This window comes from Sturnira hondurensis, unplaced genomic scaffold (assembly GCF_014824575.4).
Source record: "Sturnira hondurensis isolate 20B ecotype Veracruz unplaced genomic scaffold, ASM1482457v3 Scaffold0010128, whole genome shotgun sequence".
Lineage (NCBI taxonomy): Eukaryota > Metazoa > Chordata > Mammalia > Chiroptera > Phyllostomidae > Sturnira > Sturnira hondurensis.
Genome location: NW_028082759.1, coordinates 13,344,826 through 13,365,315, shown reverse-complemented (window position 1 = coordinate 13,365,315; position 20,490 = coordinate 13,344,826). Strand labels below are relative to the sequence as shown.

The following is a 20,490-nucleotide window of genomic DNA, read 5'->3' as shown; positions in this document are numbered from 1 at the left end:
AGGAAATCTAATAATATCAGTATCTGAAGAGGGGTGTCATCGTATGAAAGCAAATCCTGGATACCACGGCGAAGCACTCTTTAAAGAAATAATGCATCGCCAATACTTTTTATGTATTGATTTTTATTTTGGGAGGGAAGCAGTGGGCACGGGGAGAGAGAGATTTGTCATTTCACTTATTTACGTATTCATTGGTTGCTTCTTACATGTGCCTTGAGTGGGGATCGAACTCTCAACCTTCGTGTAGTGGGGCGACGCTCTAACCCATTGAGCCACCTGGCTAGGGTGCATCTCCAATATTCTTGACAACAAAGAGGGAAAAAAAATATGTGGCAAAAGCCAGATATTGGTGACTGAAACAAAAGTGATTCAGAAAAGTTAGACCCTGAAGTTTTAGAAATATCTTAACAAGCTGTTTGCTTATTTTCTTTTTTATGAATACACAAGAAGGATACATGATAAAATATGTTTAACTGATGAAAGAGCTTTTTCCATAAATATAAAAGCTCTAAGTGTTAAGATATTAAATCAAGATTTCATTAGCGCTTTTCATTCATAGTATACAAAATAATGGAGTGTCTTATGATTACTGGCATGTTAGATTTAATGAACTATAGGCTACAGTGGTGGGGGGTTATGGAGGTCAAGAGGCATACCAGTGGCCATGATGGTACAGTGGGAAGAATATGGACTTTGGAAACTGTTGCAGCCAGAAGGCAGCTCTCAGATCTCCACCTGCAGGGAGCGCAGCTGATCATCAGGCTCAGCTGCCCTGGGGTTCCATCACTGCATTAGAAGGGTACACTGCTTAGGTCTGCCCCCAGCCAGTGAATGAGCACAGCAGGGGTGCTGAACCAGACTCAGCCTGGGGTCTCTGGAATGCTCTGACCTGAGGGAGCTTTCCCTGCAATTGTACTGTAGGCTAACATGTGTCTGCCCAACCTCTCTCCCTCTACTCCTCCCTCGCCTTCCCTCCTTTCTTCCTTCTCTTCCTTCCCTATTTCCCTTCCCTCCATCCCTTCCCTTTCTCTTCCTCCTCTCCTTCCTCCTTCTCTCCCTCTTTCCTTCCGTTCCTCCTTCCTTCCCTCCCGCCCTTCCTTTTTTTTTACCTTCCCTTCTTCCTTTTCTCTCTCCCTCCCTTCCTTTCCTTCCTTCCTTCCTCCCTCCCTCCCTCCCTCCCTTCTCCTTCCCCTGGGCTCAGACCTGCATCACTGTCCGATAGCTCTTCCAGCCTTCTCTGACCCCCTCCCCCTTTTCTCTGACAGAGGCTTCCCCTAATACATTTCTTGTATTTTTTAAAAGATTTTATCTCTTTATCTTTAGAGGGGAAGGAGAGAGGGAGAGAAACATCAGTGTATGGTTGCCTTTTGTGTGGCCAGTTTCCTGCTGGGAACTGGCCTGCAACCCAGGCATGTGCCTTGCCCGAGCTCAATCCACTGAGCCACACCAAATTTTTTGTATTTTTAATCCTGTCTTGTTGTCTGCTTCTTAGAGGACCTGGATGAACACAGCCACGGGCTGTTTTGGGTCAGAGATGATGGGTACAGAGACTCAGTGTAGGTATTTGTGGGCACTCTTTATCACCATCAGTAGGAGCTGTTGCATCTGCAGGGAAACTCTGTTCTTTGTATTATCTAAGTTTACAGGAGATTCCCACTTCAACAAAGACTTTTTGAGCACTGGGTCTAGGCTCGGCCATGCTCTAGCACCTGAGGCTGCAGCGAGGAAGGAGGCTCTTTGCTGTGTGCAGGTGGAGGGGCTGGGCTGCTGGCTGGGGAGTCAGGAAGAGATGCTCCAGGCCCCGCAGGAGGGCCGGGGACCTCTGTTTGCCATTGGTCAGAGGCATAGGTGTTTTCTCTGAACATTCTCTCCCTGTCTTTCTCTTGTATTTTCTGGATTCAATGGTTTATTGTTTTGTTACTCAGGAAGTTCCCTTTCTTGCTATGTCACTGAACTATGCCATTCACCTGAGAAACTGGAATGTTCGCTTATTTAAAGCTAAAAACAAAATTGCAGATTCTCCCATGATACTTTTACAGCTGTCTTGACAGGCTCGTCTTTCATTTACTTCTAGAAGGTTTTATTCCTTCTCATAATGTTCTGCCCAAGTATTTGCTTTGTTTTAAAAATAGAAGTTAGTTCCATATTGTTTCTTCTGCACAGACGGAGAGGAGGTCAGGAGCGAGTCTCTGCACATCCTTATTAGGTTAACTCCTTCTGAATATATCCAGTAATTTTTTTTGGTGGAAGATTTTCACTTTTTCCCTAAGCATAATGAAAAATATCTTTGTGGGAGGAGTCTATGTGATGTAAATAATTCAACTATAATTACTGCTTTCTTTTTTCAGTGAATGTTCTTCAAGATCGATTCAAGTGTTTTTTTCTTCAGACAAACCCAAAGATATTTATTTGTTCCTGGTCGGTAGACCATAAGGGACTCTTATTTAAACTTTTGTGATATACTTCCCTAACCTTTTTTTTTTTTCCGAGGCCAGGTCATGGTCACGTATTCTGAGAATAAAGTCAGAGAGCAGAAGTGGTCAGAACTTCAGGTCTCCTCCTCTTGTTAGGTTTTAAGCTATTCAGAGTTGAGTGAAAGTTGGTAAAAAAAAAAACTCCTATTGGAGACTTTTTATTCTTGGACAGTCTGAATGGAAAGCAGTGTGTTAACTGAACTAATGAATTCAGACAGAGTATTAATTGGCTTCTAGTTTTCAAGTTGAAGTTTTGTAGAATTAGTTTACAGAGCCTCTGTCCCCATGTTCCAATTGGAGCTTCGTGTATGGGTCCTTTAAGATACTCATTAGTTTCTAGCTGGTGTGTGTGAGCTACGACCCAAAATTTAATTTCATTTTTACATTATTATTTTTTTCCTGCCAGGAGAATTGTATTAACTTGAACTGTGCCTAAAGAGAAAATAGCACACAGGGATTTTTTGGGGGGAAGTTAAAATTGCTTCTACTGTGACATCCCCTTAAAAAGGTAGAGGGTAAGTTGAGACTATTAAGGTAACAAGAGAACATTCGTTGTTTAAAAACAAAACTAGGTAGGACTGAGCCCAACTGAGACAATGGTGGCATCCTATTGGCCACTGAGGCAAGGCTTTTAGCAAAACTATTTGTGCAACTTGTTCGTTTTTTGTCAATATCAGTCTTTGACTCTCCTTTTTCTTCTTATTTCAGTTACTAAAAGAGGTGAAGGACTTTGTTACTGACTTTAATTTTTCTATTAAAACTTGAGCCCTGACGGACAGGAAGAAGGCACAGTGTAGGGAGAGACTGGCTGGGTGGAGAAAGGGGTGGTAGCAGAGAATGAGTGTGGATGGAGAGTAGCGGAGTTAGTTACAAATGAGTTGGTTTAATCAGGAGGAAAATCTTGTTGAGCAGTAGAAAGAAGGGTAGTCCTGAAAGCATTTTGACAAGATTAGTGAGGTTCCGGAAAATGTTAAAATATCAGTCCTGCATTAGTCTGGATCCTCAGTTGCCAGCTCTAGCTGTTTTATACAGAAAGGGACTTTATTAAAGAATACTAGGTAGACTGAAGTCTTTATAAGGTTTGGGAACCAAGAATGATGCCCCGATCACCCCACAGGGCTGCGCTTGGGGGAGACCAGTTCCACTTCGCCTGTGGGTGTAAACAGTACAGCCTGCCCCAGCATCTCACCACTGTGCCTGTGGGCGTAAACAGTACAGCCTGCCCCAGCATCTCACCACTTTGCCTGTGGGCATAAACAGTACAGCCTGCCCCAGCATCTCACCACTGTGCCTGTGGGCATAAACAGTACAGCCTGCCCCAGCATCTCACCACTGTGCCTGTGGGCGTAAACAGTACAGCCTGCCCCAGCGTCTCACCACTGTGCCTGTGGGCGTAAACAGTACAGCCTGCCCCAGCGTCCCCACAGTCCCTGGTGGCTGCTGGTGCACCTGCTGCTGCTGGACACTGGCGTAACGGCTGCTCCCCACTAGAATCTCGGGTCACTGGTCCTTTGAAGCACCAGCTTCCAAGTCAGAGTCTTGGGTGGGAGCATCTGGTGGGTGGAACTCTGGCCAGATGCCACTTCCCCACTGCAAGATGTCTGTCGTTGTCACCTCTTGTAGTGGAAGGTGGGTTCTGCCTCATCAGGGAGAAGAGCTCCTCAGAGTGTAGGAAGGGCCTTCAAGTGCCTGGCAGCCCAAAAGGACAGATACCCACCACTTGTCATATCCAGGCCCCGTTACGTGGTGGCACCATTTTCCCACGACAAGAGTAAACAAAATATTTAGACAGCTTCAGTGAACACGCTTTTAGGTTTGCATATGTGTGTCTGCTAGATAATCACATTTCTCCTTTTTATTTAGTCCAGGATGCATGTGTCCACATTTTAAAGTTCAATCATCATTGTATAATTTAGGAATATTTTCCCCACGTCCTTCATGAAAAAGTCACTCGCGTTCTTGATACCGTGGACGTCAAGCTGATCACAGACACATCCTGACGTCCTCAGCACGGCTCTGCACAGCACATCCTGGCTGTGTTGGTCTGCGTTCTTTGTGGTCCAGCCCAGCCTTTGAAACCTCTCTCTGATGCTTTCACTGGAAATTTTGTCTTACACCACAAGTACTCATTGGCAGCACACACGGACAGTGTTTTTAAAAATTTACCCCTGAGTCGTGTCTTCATGATTTTCTTAAGGTAACCACTTACCTTTTAAAGTGGTCATTACAAAAACACAAACCACTGATAATTCTGATGTCACCTCCACAGTGACCACTCACCTTCCTGCATTTCTTACATTTCTCTTGTTTTTCTGACCCAGAAGTGTTCGCGATCTCCAAGCATTTGAAACCAGCTGTGACCGGCGCCATTTCCGGTTACTGTCCCTCCAACAGTTCTTGGTTGAGCAAAAGGACTGAAAGTATACTTCCTAAGGGAACTCTTTAAGAGTTCTTATGTAAAGCAGGTCCCTTTATTTCTGAGGGACAGTTGCCGGGCGGTCCAGCCGCAGCAGGGTCCAGGGGTCCCTCGAGGTGAGGATAGGCATCAGCGCTGGGTAACAGGCAAACTACACAGCTCAAAGGCAGGTGAAGCACTGTTCCGTTTATTGCAAGTACAATATTTTCATTTCTAATAGTGATTTATCATTTACAGGTGCAAGCATTAAGCAGAAAAGATTAATACAAAGCTAATCAGGAAAAGTACAAAAGTTCCCATAATTTTTAATTATGTTGAACAAAATTGTTTTGACCAGGAGAACCATTAATCAGACAACTTAAAATAGCTCTATGTACAAAGTTCAAATGTCCTATCGTTTATCAAAGTTCTTAGAGTTAGTTATGGGGCAAAACGATACACTAGACCAAGCAGAGGTTAGGAACTCATTATAAGTCTTTGTGATGTCTAATTTAGCTATCTATCTTTCTGTCTAAAATATCTCTCTGTGTACTAAGAACTCTATCTGCTTAATAGCTAACTAGTTTCTCTATTTTTCTGCCTAATTCTAATAGATATATATCCCTATTCAAGGTAAAGGAGGGGCTGTTATTCTAACAACTTTAGACCTTTAGGGGCTATTTTATCAGAGGGGATTTGCCTTGGGACTTACTTAAGGGGGCTGCTTTGGATATTCCAGGCCCCCTACTAGCTAATATTATTTTATCCTACAATTGCTTAATCAGGTCAGGGAAGGAGGTGTTATTTTGGGGAAGGGCTAAGGTGATAATGTTCTCAGCCTGACTTAGTTGCTGTTCAGCATCGAGAGTGGTCAGCATTGCTAGGAGATTGCAAATTATCAGAAAAGTAAAGGTTAGAACAACAAGAGACAGCAAGATTAACCAACACCACATATTCATTCATGCCACGTCCGCCAAGCTGGAACACGCTTCTTTGAAGTCGTCCTCCCCACGCTCGGACTTTGTCAGGCAGCATGGTTGGCGGAGCTGGACGTGGCAGACAGTGCTGGGGGGAAATACTCCTTATGTTTGGAGAAGTGCTGTGACGGTAGTTCCTTGCCACCCTTTTCAGGTTCTCTTTCAAGGGAAGTAAAAAACATGTCTCGGCTGAATGGTTACTTTGTGGCTTTTCTTGACGTTGGGACTGGAAAGCAGAGTTTTCCCTTCACTCTCGTGAAGTGGGAAGTGTCTGGGGAGTTATGGGAGAAAATAGCGGAAATTCTCCTTTGCTCTCAGATAATGCATTCCTCTGGGGTCAAGATGACTTGGAATCCAGGCTTAAAAAACCCCAGCCTTGGGAAACAGGCGTAAAGCCTTGTGTCCTACTAGACTCGGTCTGTTCTTATTCGTACTGAGAGACTGGAAAGGCATGATTAGTACTTATACCAGTTTATTCATGGTTTTACCTGGGTTGAGTCTTTAAAATATTGTTATTAAAAATGTTATTGGGTGCGGTTTTGCCTTTGTTGACTTTTTGCTGAACGTGGGCATCTGGCCCAGAGCCCCATTCTCTTTAGAATGTATGAAGGACTCAGCTTGATCTCAAATGTGGGGGGCATTTAAAGTGGTGGGCATGGTTCCTGCCCACAGTGGGGACTCATTCTTCGCTGATCTGCCCCTTGGTCCGCAGGTTGCTCAGGTCTAGCTCCACCTGTGCGGTAGGTGAAGACACCACCTTGCCTGTCCTTTTCTTTTGAGACATCTAATTTCTTCTATCTGACTGTCTAATGAAAGGGTTTCAGACTTGACTAGTGGGACCATCGTCGTCCCCAGACTGTTGTGTAATAGCCTTGCTCTTTTACTTTGAGCTGTGAAGTCCTGCTGGGGTTTGTGGTTTGCCACCACCCACGATAAGGCGACAGTGAAATGTACAATAGTGTGTGCTCCTGCTTCTCCCGGTGACGTGGAGTCCTGCCGTCATGGAGGTGGATGGGGTCCCCGAGGTCTCCGGGGCCAGCTTTCTCTCGTGCAGCACGCACAGCTGGGCCGACTTCTTTCTCGAGTGGGGCGGCCTCCAGGGAAGACTTATGAGGTGCAGGCTCATTCAGGAACACGAGCAGCGTGATCCAAATGCTGGGACGTAACACTGTTCTCATTGAAGTATGCCTTAAATTAGTTTGAGACATTGTACGTCACTTGGATAGTTTTTGAAATGTATGGCGGAGCCTCTCTCACCTGCTTTCCCAGGTGGAACTTGGGGCATTCCATGGTGTTTTAGTTGGCTTTTACTGGCTTGGTGCTTTAGTATAAAATATAAAAGACTCTGGTTGGCCATGGTTGGGGGAGTCACCTGCTCTACAAGTAGAGAGGGTAATATCAATGTATTTTGAAGATGATCCCATTTCCTTGGCTAGCCGTTGCTCTTCTTACTTTTAGGTCTCTGTTGCCCCAGCTGTTTGACAGCTAAGTAGCAAATTGTCAGGGTGGCAGTGAACCCAGCTGCTGGCCTTGGGAAGACAGTTCCCACGCTGGGCACCATCACCTTTTTGGAGGATTCCCAGCACACAGTACAAATTGTTGCTTTGGGAGAAACCCTTACATAGTGAAACACTGCAAACGAGTCTTTGGTTAAGTTAAGAATCATTTCTTATTCTAACTCATTTTTTTCCTGTAATTTTTAGCTTGACTTTCTAGGGGCGTTATATTTTTTTGATTTTATGTATTCATTTATTTTTTTAGACAGAGGTGAAGGGAGGGAGAAAAAGAGGGAGAGAAACATCAATGTGTTCTTGCCTCTCACACATCTCCTACTTGGGGCCTGGCCTGCAACCCAGGCATGTGCCCTGACTGGGAATTGAACCATGGACCCTTTGGTTCTCAGGCTGGCGGTGCTTAATCCACTGAATCACTCCAGGGCTTTAAAAAAAAATTTTTTTTTTAAAAGTGGTGGCACATTGTTGTAAACAATTACATGAATGTAAACAACATTATTTTGGTTTCCTTTTCTGGATATTTCTGGTCTGGAAAGAGAGGCTGAGAAAGGCACTGCCCGCCAGCAACAATGATGTTAAATGCATTCTCGTTAGGTAAATATTTCTTTTTATTTGCGTTTCAGCAGTGTTTGTTGTGGATTCGTTCTTAAACTGAAAAGCCCCACACGCCAGCCAGAAGGAGGATGAGTGCAGTTGTGGTCTGGGGTCCGCGCGTGGCTCCCGTCTTGTCCCTGGCTCCCACCGCTCTGCTGTTGGCCGGCCCGCCCCACCTTTACTCTGACTCAGGAGCGGCCGCCACTCTGCTTCGCTGATGTACCTTAAATCCTCACGAGGAATTTGCAGCAGTGAAGGGTGGACGGGCTGTATTTAAACCTGTCGTCACAACCCCAGCCCTTGGCATGATGTAGTCCAATAACTGATAATGGAATGTAACTGAGTTTTAACTTTCTGAGGAGGGGGACGGGAAAAGAAACCTCAGAAGTGTTCTCTTAGTGCAAAGGATGGGCCCCTTGGTTGTTTAAAGGCAACCCTCTTGCTCTTTCGACCCAAAGAGAGAGCTGCGTAGAGCTGCGTGACACATTTCCCTGGCGTGTCTCCCCACTGCCTCTTGCCTGAAAATATTTATGGAGATCTGGTGTGTTCACAAATTTAGGAGCGATCCAATGGCTGTGTTGGCAAGGCGAGATACAGCAGTTAAATCTGTTGTTCATTTTATTTCTGGTTGGGGTGGGAGAGGGAAGGGAGATAGTATGCAATACTAATGTTTTCTGGAAACCTGATGTTCTTTTGTGATTACTCTCGTTCTCTAGGCATTAAGTGTCACTGAAACCCTGATTAAGCCATTGGAAAAATTCAGAAAGGAGCAACTGGGAGCTGTAAAGGTTTGTGTCTAATCTGAGCACACTCGTAAACAGAGCACGGCGATGCCTCTGCTGCTTCGGCCTGCGCTTTGTTCGCATTTGGCAGCACCAAAGGAGACGTTGGGATAAACCATCTGTTGTTTTATGTTGTAAATGTGCGTTTCCCTTTGGGGGGAATACGAGATGGAAAACAAAACAAAAACACCTGGGCGGGACAGTGACACCGCTGGTAATCTTGGGCTGTGCTGTTCCATGTGGAGTTTTAAAAATATCTTTAACCAAACAACACATTTTACCCCAGGGCCTGGCGGGGGTGGGGGTGGGGGGCGTCTATCTCCATAGGACNACCAAAGGAGACGTTGGGATAAACCATCTGTTGTTTTATGTTGTAAATGTGCGTTTCCCTTTGGGGGGAATACGAGATGGAAAACAAAACAAAAACACCTGGGCAGGACAGTGACACCGCTGATAATCTTGGGCTGTGCTGTTCCATGTGGAGTTTTAAAAATATCTTTAACCAAACAACACATTTACCCCAGGGCCTGGCGGGGGTGGGGGTGGGGGGCGTCTATCTCCATAGGACGTGCCCTTGTTTCCATACACCTCCGTTTCACAGAGGAACGGAGCCTTGTTGTAGGAGAGCATCGCAGCAGATTAGAAATGCCGCCCCACCACGATGCTCAAGGAAACCGGGACTGTTAACGGGGAGGTGGAGCTCTTGTGGCGTCTCAAGGAAAAGAATTTCCTGAGATCCTCACGGGAGTATGGGGTTCCATGGTTAACTTTGTTGATGATGTAAAAGGAAGGGGGCTCCCCTCTTAACTTGCCAGGGTTCCATCTCGCCATGGCAAAGGTCCAGTCTTGGCCTCAACGAGGCCAAAGCAAAAGCCCAGAGTTTCTGCTCCACGTTGAGGTTCAGTGCAAGCCAGCAGCCGGCCACTTTGGCAGGTGTTTCCAGCTGCAGTCGTGGCTGTGCCGTGGTGTTCGGGCTCCCTCCTGGAGCCTGCGTGTGGTGACTGCGCACCGTTGGCCACGCACCTGCCAGGGCCACATGGCCATGGAGAGGACGGGCCATTAGTGGGAGTTGGGGGGAGAGAGACACACACACCCCCCCTCAGAATTTCTTTGTTCCCTTGGGTTTATATTAACTTAAGTTTGGGGCAGACCAGATGTTTTTTCAAAAGAACCAATCAACTTCCCAAGTTTTTGTGGGCTTTTGATAGGTTTTCACCCCTTAATTTGACCGACAGAGTCTTTGGTCAAGCAACTCCTGCTGTGCCCTCCCGCACCCTGTGGCAGACGGACAATCCTGGAAGGAGGGTGGGCAGAAGCTGAGAGCGTTACTCCCCCTGGAGGGGGCGGGTGAAGCCGCAGCTCCCTGGCTAAGCAGGCAGGCTTCTGTTCCCCAGTTAATTAATATGAATGTCTCATTCCCTTTGTGCCTGTTTCCTAGCTAAATACAGTAACAGGAAGACACGATTAGGTTATTGGAATGTAATTTCCTTCAATTTAACAAAAATTTATTGAGCTTCTGTTGTGTGCTAATGTAGTTACAGGTTCTGGGGAGTCCGAGATGAGTAAGTCATGGACTCTGCTCTCGGGGCTGTGGGAGGGAGCCAGGCTTTCTGGGAATTCTCAGGGATGCTGCCCCAGGGGGCCTGCGGTATATTTAGCAGCTACTCAAGTGTTCTTTAGAATTGGGCTTTGAAATGATCCCAGAGAACTATACTCCCATCAACCATTCCTGGATTTTGTGCATGTGCTCAAGGAGGAAAAAGTATCGTTCTCTGTGTGTGTTAACCATTTTTGGCTTGGCCCAAGGAGAGGAGAATAACATCAATTTTAGGTGGGGAAGAGAGTTTTCGTATTTGTTTTCTCCCCCCACCCCCCATATGCCTTGGAAATGTGAGGTGTTTTTCTTTATCTTCCTACAAATACTGTCCCACTTTTCATCTGAATTAACATGGTGGCCTCAGATGGTTGCAGCGGCGCAAGGTGCCCCGTGAGGGCCTCGTTTTTAGTTGCTGTGCATGGAATCCGTTTTATTTTAAGTGGTTTGTTCACCTGTTAGACTCTTCTTCTGGGCGCAGTATCTCACAGCTTTTAGGCTATGTTTTGAGGGAGGGGTGCCCTCCAGTCCAAGTTCCCTTCCTGGGATTGTCTGCTGGGCGTCATGAGGCTGAACGGTGTATCCCCTGGCTTTGTAGCCTGTCAGTGGAGGTCTGGTTTCACACCTGTGACCTGGACAATAATGGGCTTCAGTTTCCTACCTGTAAAATGACGGACTTTGGGCTATGACTGCTTTATTTTACAGTTTTATCATCTGTTTTATCTTCTTAGGCTGTTTTAAAACTTGAACATCTTGGTTCTTTTTTTAAACATTTCATTGAAATAGGTGTTGAAAGTGTAATGATATCCATTTTAGATTTATCTTCTTGTCATGGGACAATGGTGGTGGTGGACGAGGACTGTGCTCTGGAAATGAAAAATGAATGTGATTTAATGAGTAAATATACTTTATTTTTTATTTGCTACCCACCTTGCGGTTTTTTTCTAAATTGCTGACCCTGGGTTTTCTCTTGACTCCTTTCTGCTAAATGTTCCTGGCTTCTAATACTGTTCAGAGGTATCGTATAAAGCAACTGGCAACGTACAGGGCCCTGAGAAAAGGAGAGGTTATTTTGATAATTTTAGTTTATGCCTGGAGCTGGTTATTGGCCACATGCTATCCTGAAGTCCCCCCCTTATGTCTCTGTATTGTTCTTGCAGCTGCAGGACATTTGACATGTCCATTCTTGCTCTGAACCCCTGTGTTGGCTGTCAGTTCTGTTGATGTCACCTTCGAGGAGGGTGACTGGTTGTGGGTCACAGGGAGATGCCCTTTGTTTTTACTGGCAGTTTTGTGTATTATAAGAAACTGTAGAGAAAGGTGATTTTCTCAGAATATATATAAATATATTTCTCTGTCTCTTTTATTAGATCATTAAATCTTAATGAGATAAAACTATGCTTAATTTCTTTACTTTCTGCTAGTTTCTACTCTGTCTTACTGTGTAAGGTACCTAATAAATAAATAACCAGTTCTGTGGATAATTCTAGAAGAACCAAGGAAGGGTCTGTGATCTGGACATTTATTTTCTACATCTGTGATTTCTGAACTGTCAGTCATATTTTGATGAGCACATGGTCTTGATCTGTTGGTTGATCTACTACCTGGGATATGTAAAAAAAATCTGACTTTCTTAGGTTAAAGATCTTTGAAATAGGAAAGTATTTTTCATGTGGGGAATGTTTTTTAAAGTCTTGAAAAGTTGACCACAGCAGAACTTTTCTGGGTGTAAGCATCATAAGTTTATCTTCTCCTTTCTCTTTTCCCCCATCTGACGCTGCGCCACCTTTCACCTTCATGTTGAAGCTGTTTCAGTTCTGCTTACTCTCTCCTCCAGGTTCCAGAATCCCAAGTACATGTTTAACTGGTGGCTTTACCATCATCTCAACAGCTGGGTGGTTTTGTAGGTTGGATTTTTAGAAAGTCCCGTGGTGTTTTTTCCCCTACTGTGTGCTCCCTCACAGAAGGACGTGTCCTCCTTCAGTCAGTCACCTCTCTGCTTTGGGCTCGTCCCTCCATTCTGTAGGTTCCCCTGCATTTTCTTACACGCTCGCCAGCTTCTCACCTGTGTTTGAAAAGCCCTGTTTTCCTTTGCAGCATGCAGGCGGGTCTGTGCTGTGTCCCGCCAGGTTGCCAGCTCAGCCCCTTACCTCCTCTGAAGGTGTCACCTCCCCTAAGAGTTTGTCACTTACTCCTGAGTGACGGCCTGCACTGTCGATAGTCGATAGTCTAGTCGATAGTCGAGGTGGCCTCAGGAAATCTTGACGGATGCAGACACCGGGCGACATGGGGAGCGGTGTTGATTGTGTAGAGACTCTGAGAAGTAACAGAATGTGATGAGCGTTACGGTGGGCAAGTTTAGAATTGCTCTCTCCGATATTCAATCAGGCGATGACACTGTGGCTTACAGCAGAGATTGCCTGGGTGCTGCTAACATTGTATCGATAATAGAGCCTGTTCAGATGCTGTTTTGCTAAACAGCCATTTTAATTCAGTAGAATAAAACACTTAACCAGAAGGGTTAAAAAAAAAGTTCATCTCGTAACTTAACTGCCTCAGCTATTGCTAATCGCTCATGCTGAATTTCTTTCCAAAACTAATAATTACATGTTTAATAAAAATTGATGTTTTGAGATTCTGTGATGGCAAAATATGGATAAAAAGTAAATCTGTCCGAATAATTTATTTGTAGTTTTCTCCCTTCAGTTTACGTTCAGTGTTGTTCTGCTTAGTGTCAGGTGTGCGGCACAGTGGTCCAGCAGTCACTTCACAAAGTGTCCCCTGAGGTTTGCAGTACCCACCTGGCACCATACGTAGTTATTTCAATACTGTTGAATAATTTCTTAAATTAAAGCGGTAAATTAAGGTGGTAAATCGGGAAAGAATATCGATTTAATTTTTCTTTAAAACTTTAGGAACAAAACTTGTCAGTGCTTATCACACGGCGTAGTGTAAGAGGTCCTGAGATACAATTATGAATGAAAACTCCCCTGCCCTTTAAGACATTGGCATGTGGGGCGATGCTCCAATATCAAAGCGAAAGGGGCACCGTGCTGTAACAGGCACAGGTGCTCTGGAGCGTCCCTGCTGTTTTGGCCTGCAGTGTGGGAAGATCTGCCAGGGCGACCACATTCTTCCTTGTTTGAGTCCCGTTTCTGCCCCTTTACCAGCTATGTGATTTGGGGCAGGTTGCTCAAGGCTGCTGATACTACGCCTTGGCTTCCTGATTTTTACAATGTGACCAGTGACAACTGTCTCAGAAGGTCATTCATTGTGAGGACTAAATGCATTTGATAATGCCTTTCCCATGTCGAATGCAGGGCTGGTGTACATACTTTTGATTATTTTATTATCCCACTTACAGCTTGCTCTGCATCAACTTGCCAAACGAGAGCTGCTCAGGCTTTGGTCCGCTCTCCGAAGGGTGGGTTCAGGGGCAATGTGGCAGAGCAGTGCTGTGTAGGCTAGTGACCCCCCTGACCAGGCGCTAGTGTCAGGGTGATGGGTGGGTGACTCTGGAGATACCGAGTGGATGGTGCTGCTACAGCCTAGGCTCCCTCCTCCATTCCTCTGACCAGACCAAACCCACCGTGGTGCTAAGTGCCTTGCTCCATTCTGTGGGGATGAATGGAGAGCTCTCCTCTCTTTGGAGAAAGGCTGAAGGAGCTTCATGGAAAGGGGAACAGTGGGGCTCAGTACAGCAAATGCAGTGTCAGGTGGGGAAGGTGACCTTTGGTGCAGAAGTAAAGGGAGGGCATGGTCTCCTCCCCGGAGTGGGGAGGGGGCGCTTCCCAGAGGAGGTGGCCTTTCCCCTCCCCTGTAGGACGTTGCTGGCTTGGGTGTATAGGATTTTGTTTTAAAAGGGCTCCTGCTGGTGTAGTACATGTGATATTACCCCACCTTTTTACCTAAATAAAAAGGGAGAAAGAATTGGAATCTCTAAGAAGGTATTTAAGCTCTTCTCTAGGCTAGTCATGCCTTATTATTTTCTATTTATAGTTTGAAAATAAGCTTTTTCATTTCCTCCTCCTAGAAAATACAGAAAATACCAAAATATTTTAAGAAGTCATCTGGTAACTTAAAAAAATTCTCCCCTTCTTTTAAAACAAAACCAGAAATTCTAGTGCTCTGTAGAAATGCAGACAATTCACACCTCTGTTCAGGCTTTTGTGAATTCTTTGTGTGTTCTTTAGCCATTTTTATTTTACATGGACTTATTCATGTCAGATTTCAGTAAAAATTGCTTAATAATGTTTTTTATGTTATGAATATTTACTTTTCTTACATATTAGTCACATTGTCTTCCTGCTTTGCTTGCTTTTCAGTTTGCTGATTGTGTATTTTTGACATCTAGACGGTCTTAAGGCTTCTTCTGTTGCTTTTTTTGCTTGAAAGTCTCCACTCTCTAATATCTGTGGAAATACATTTTCATGATGTCACTTTTTACTTGGGACTTTTCCAGTCCATCTGGAATTAATTTTGGTACGAGATGTGATGCTCACTCTGTTTTCACACAGTTTAACCAGTCATTCCCCCACCATTGGTTGAGTGATATGTTTCTTTGTGTGGTCATTTATAATGACACCTCTCTCTAATGTACTCATAAGACCTGAGTATTTAAAGTTTGGTTCTGAGGTTTACAAAATCTCTACCATTTATAGTGTACATCTTACTTGATTATGTTGTTTCAGGTAATGGCTCTTCTTATCCTTTTTACATGTGAGGTTTTATAAATGATCACAAGCTGACTTCCCATCATGGCATTTAACCTGTAAACGTAATTTTGTTTGGCTTACTCATGTGCAGAATTAAAAGAGAAACTTGTTGCCACTATTTAAAAATCACAGGGGTTTTTAGCTGTTGCAGAAGAATCCGAGGACATGGGCTGTGTGCTGGGTCCCCGTGCGGCAGGAACTAGGGGGCCGTGTTGTGGACACCTATCCCTCTGGGTCCAGGGGGGCTTTCTGGTTTGCCGTGGCCCCACCCACCTTAAGGAGTTCCACTCCAGCTCGCTTTATTCATTTTATTACTGCCTGGCTTGTACTTGAGTTTATGATGCAGTTTTATAAAGAAGTTTTTCATTGTGCTTATTAACTTGATTCTTGAAAGAGCCTTTTGTCTTAAGTGGCTCAATTTATTTTACGTATAATATATGTTATCCATCCATCCATGTACATGTATATCCTATATCGCAGTATTAAAGAAATGTCCACACTACTTTAGCACAGAAAGTTATATGTGCACAGAGATGCTAATAAGGGCGCTGAGAACAAATGCAGGAAGAAATCATTATCTAAGGCTTATGACTTGAAAACAAATCACAGTGACATTTGTATAATGCCATACCCTGTGTAAATAGAAGGATTTCCTTTTTTCTTGGTGGGTGTAATGTTTCTTGGCTAAATTCTTTCTTGACAAAGCCTTGATATCACCCTTTCTTTCATTCCAAACTTTACCCATGTGCTCATTTCCATACCCCACTGTTGCCGAGCGTGCTGGGGGTTTCGTTGGTGGTTTCAGCATCGATCCTTCTTTGTTCCATGTTTTGATGCCAATGAAATCACACGAGTAAATGTGTGTTCAGTAGACCTGGGAGGTAGTTAATCTGCAAAGATAGTGAATGGTTTTTACTCTGTGCTCTTGCGTTGCAATAATCTTGTCAGTGCAACAATGTGATAAAGGCATTCCTGTTCTCCGTGAGCCTGGGAAGCTGCTGCTGGGGGACGCTGCGTGGATCCCTGACTGCCACCACCAGGACTGGAGTTCTCCTGACACCTGAACTTGTGTGCACACCACAATATCCGCTTTGTTACCTAGTGGAGATTTTGAAGTAATGGCCATATGTTTGCTTTACTTTTTATTTTTTGATAGTAAAATAGTTGATGAGTATGATCATGAAAAGTAGAGAACAGTAACCACACATTCATCTTAAACTTAAAAAAAAAAAGGTTGTAAATGAAACTTAGGGCATAAAGGAAAAGTGCTTCTGTTTCAGCCCATGTTGATTCTTACACATGAGTGAATCACAGGATACAGAAGTTTAGGGTTGGATCTAAAAAAAATCCCTGATCTTCTCAATATGAAACGAAGGTTCTGTGTTGTTACTTTTTTTTTTAAGTTGCGCAGCTAGTTTGTACTTCAACTTGGAGTAGAAATGGGAAGAAACTGCAGTTCCTGAGTCTCGCTCTTCCCCATCAGTGTAGGGTCTCAGTGTAGGGTCTTCAGGTGAGCTGGCAGAGTTTCTGTCCTGGGTCCCCACAGCAGCAGTTGGGAGTCCTGAGTCGTGACAGACAGAACTGATGAATGCAAAGGAATAGAATTCACGCGCTTTATTCCATCTCTTTGCCCAATAGGGAAAAGAACGTACCAGAAAGGGCTGGGCTGCTGGCTCATTACTTCTGCTTTAGAAAGTGGAAGTTGGAAAGTAGGGAAGAGAATGTTCCTTTCTGGGAGGCCTTGGAGAGCCGGGGAGAGCTTCAAGTTCATGGAAACATTTGGACAGTCTGAGGACACAGTGTGCACTCGTTGGTGCTCAGAAATGTTTATGAAAAATCTGCTGAAGTTGGCAGGCGGTGGGAGGGGAGGTAGTCTGTCTTTTCTGCACTGGAAATGTTAAAGTTACTTGTTTTCTCAAAAAGCTGCTATAGCAGAAGAAAGCACATGCTTGTTCTAGGCAGGACCTGAGCGATGCTCGTTACGTTACCCACAGGGTCTGTAGAGAACATCAGTGTTGTGGACAGTGTTCTAGAAATCTCTCTGAAGGCTGGGCAAGTGGACGGCATTTCTGGGCACAGCCTTTGGTGGTTGCAGTCATACTGGAGACAGTAAGGGAGGTCCTGTCCCAAGATTTTTTTCCCCCCAATGTGATTATTAGGATTCTTTTTTATGTAGAGAAAAAACTCAGTTTTAAATGAATTCCACCTCTATGCCACAATGTATATAGCAAGTTTGCTTTTTCAGGCTTTATGTTCTTGTTATGTTATGTGTTCCTCTTTACATTTTTTTAACAATGTGGAACGAATGACGTGGTGTTAATTCCAAACACTGATAAGTGTGCAGCGTTGAAAAATAACAGGCTTGGGGAAAAGCCCATTGTGGGGGGGGAGAAAAGATAAGTGTCTGTTCAATTCTGGTGCCGACTTGCTGATTAAGCAGCAGTGGCCAGGGTGCAGATAGATTGGCCAGATAACTTCACACTCGGTGGTGCTTCTATCGGCAGATAGTTTTTGTATTTTAAGCTTCCCAGTGGGTTTCCTATGTGTATGCATTTTTTTCCTGTTTAATCACCGTTGTCTGTTTTTCCGATTTGTAGGAGGAAAAGAAGAAGTTTGACAAAGAGACAGAGAAGAACTATAGCCTGATTGATAAACATTTGAATTTATCAGCAAAAAAGAAAGACTCACACTTACAAGAGGTATTGATTTTATTTTTCTGTTCATTTGTTTCTAAAATTGAATAAGCGGTGCATATTTAAAAAAAATAATTGGGGGGGGTGACATTGGTTAATAAGATTCTGTGTTTCGAGGGCACCATTCTTAACACACCACCTGTATATTGCTTTGTGTTCACCACACCACTTGACTCTAATATAATAAATAGTCAAGTTTCCTTTCGTCACTATATGATATTTGCCTGTGTTTTTTTAAATACGCACCTTTCCTTTGAAAACTTTAGGTTTAGGGTTATTAAAGATGGAAAACATGAATAGGTATTCCCCCAGATGAAGGAAAGAATTCTTGTGGAACAAGACAGAAGATAATGAGCACACCCTCCAGGGATTACTGGAGTACGGGTTCATAGTGGCACAACCTTCTGTTCTCCGTGTATGTTCTCAGGAACGGTTGTAACCAGCATTACCGAAGCACAGACACACTGTTTTCAGGTCTAGATTCATTAATTGGTGTTCAAGATTTCTCGAAGAAAGGAGTTGGATGTAGTAAGTCCCTATACCAGTGGGCTTTTCTGTGAAGGCAGCATTCACCTTACTTAACCCTGAAGATTCCGGGGGGCCCGCTTCCTTGGGTGGAGAACATCTGTTATGCTTTTGTTAATAGACTTCTTTTTTGGAGGGAGCTGTACGTGAGGGGAAAGGAATTTATGTCTTATCTCTGATTTTCTCTTTCTCTTTTCTGAATATCCTGCCACTCGTTCTTCTCCCCCTCACACACTTGAACTCGAACTCAACGGGTTCGCAGTTTGGGACATACGCTTTTCATTAAAAACAATGCTGTTTGCAAACTGTTAGGCTCCTGACTCCTCCCACAAAAGTGTTGGTGTCCCCCCTCATTTGCTGACCTTTAAATACATAAGGAATCTGGGCATAATTCACCAGCACAAGATACCCAAGTACAAACCTGGGTTATTTTTAAGTGTCACATGGGTAGTTGCAAAGTGTGTGTGGCCATCTTGACGTTGCCTGCAGGTCCTATTTTCTTTAATACCTTTGACTGACACTTGGGTGGCCTTTGCCAGTTTGTAGGAGAGAAAGAGGCTTTTGTATCACTTAGTCCTTAGTACAATGCTGCAGGCAGGGGGTGGGGTGGGGGGGTGGGTGGGTCGGTAGGGCTCCCTCCATTGTCTCCTGGTTGCATGTCCTGGAGAAGAACACGAAATGCTTACATCTCCTCCCCCATCCCCACCCCTCCCTCGGTTTTGAAACGGCAGCTGTTGTTTTCAGAGGCCCTCCTTACGCTCCCTCAAGGCTCCCCTTGTCTCCTGTGTCAGGTGTCCTGAAGGGGTTTCCATGCCCAGTGCTAATTCCCACTTCCCCTTCACTGTTGAATTAGGGATCTCTGCCTGAGCATGGCTCAGGCACAACCTTCAGAGCCATCCTCGGCCCTTTCCCTAATTCCAACCCCCCCCACCCCCCCGCCTGTCCGCATAGGCTTTCTTTGGTTTCAGATTTAATCAGAATGTGGCCACCACTTCTCCCAGCCACCAGCCACAAGCATCTCTCAGCAGATTACTGCAAAAGCCTCTTAGCTGGTCTCCCTGCTTGCACCGGCCTCATCCTACAGTTTATTTTCCATAGAACAAGCAGAGCAAGGCTTCATATTGTTCCTTTTCACAGACCCTTCTCCTCACTCCCTCCAGTGGCCCAGAGCCCACCCGCCTATCCTCCCACCCACGTGGCCTGCCTTGCTCTGGCTGGACCGGGGCAAGTGGATGTCATTCTCTGGGCCTTTGCATCATTTGTCTTACTCCCTGGTGTGATTCCAACCCAGATCCACACGCCTCACTCCTTCAACTATTCGCTCAAATATTCTCCACTCAGAGGTTACCACATGAAGAGTTTTCCCTGACCATTCTTCCTACAGTTAATTTGCTGGAGCTGCTCTCAGACCTCGGAGACTCCTTTGCTCAGGTTGACCAGTTTATAGTGAAGGTCACATAAAGGACGCAGATGAACAGCCAGATCAAGAAGTACAGAGTGAGGTCCGAAAGGGTCCCAAGTACAGAAGCTTCTGTGCCCACGAAAACGGGATCTGCCACCCTCAGGCCCGTGGGCGCGTTCACCAACTCCTGTTGAAGAGTTGTGTGGAGCTTAATCTGTAATGTCCCCTCCACCGCCCCATCCCTTTCCCAGAGGTGGGGGTTGGGGCTGCAGATTTCAAGCCTCTGATCACTGGGTCTTTCTGGTGCTGCCCAGGGGCCTCCCCTCTTCTTCTCATGAGCATCATCTCGGGGCTGCTCTAAAGGGGCTGCTGTATAAGGTGAAGGACACTCCCGTCGCTCAGAGGATTTCCTGGGTTTTAGGAGCTGTGCGCCAGGAACCTGGGACCCAGACCAGTGTATTCATTCTTCCACCAGAGACGACGATTGCCTGTCACACTAGAGTCAGGCTACAAAGTGTGAAATGAGGTGTGCCGTGGATGCCCGTGGCATTGGTGTAAATTGTGGGTCATTGACCGTGTGAGGGGTCCTGGTGGTTTGATCACACGGCACACAGCCTGAAGTTCTGAACTATGAGAGCACTAGAGAGGTGTGGGAAGCCGTTTCCTGGATAGGTTATTGCAGTATCGTGAGCAAGCAGGGAATCTGCTAAAATTTAAAAAAAAAACCAACTTGGTAAATCTGACCCTGCCGTAATTTTTGTGAAGGACATTTTGCAATAACAGTAACATGAATCTACTCATTGCTCCTTATATCTTTATTTTATT

The 20,490-nt window shown here is 44.9% G+C and overlaps 1 protein-coding gene across 2 annotated transcripts in view; it reads left to right on the top strand.

Annotated features, from left to right (window-relative positions):
* The window catches only part of ARHGAP10 (Rho GTPase activating protein 10), a 243,242-nt gene that overhangs the window by 72,560 nt on the left and 150,192 nt on the right, over positions 1-20,490 (top strand). For both annotated transcript variants that reach the window (XM_037058430.1, XM_037058431.1), the window contains exons 4-5: positions 8,671-8,742; positions 17,643-17,744. In XM_037058430.1, coding sequence (XP_036914325.1) covers positions 8,671-8,742; positions 17,643-17,744 — 174 coding nt within the window. The remainder of the gene's footprint in view (positions 1-8,670; positions 8,743-17,642; positions 17,745-20,490) is intronic.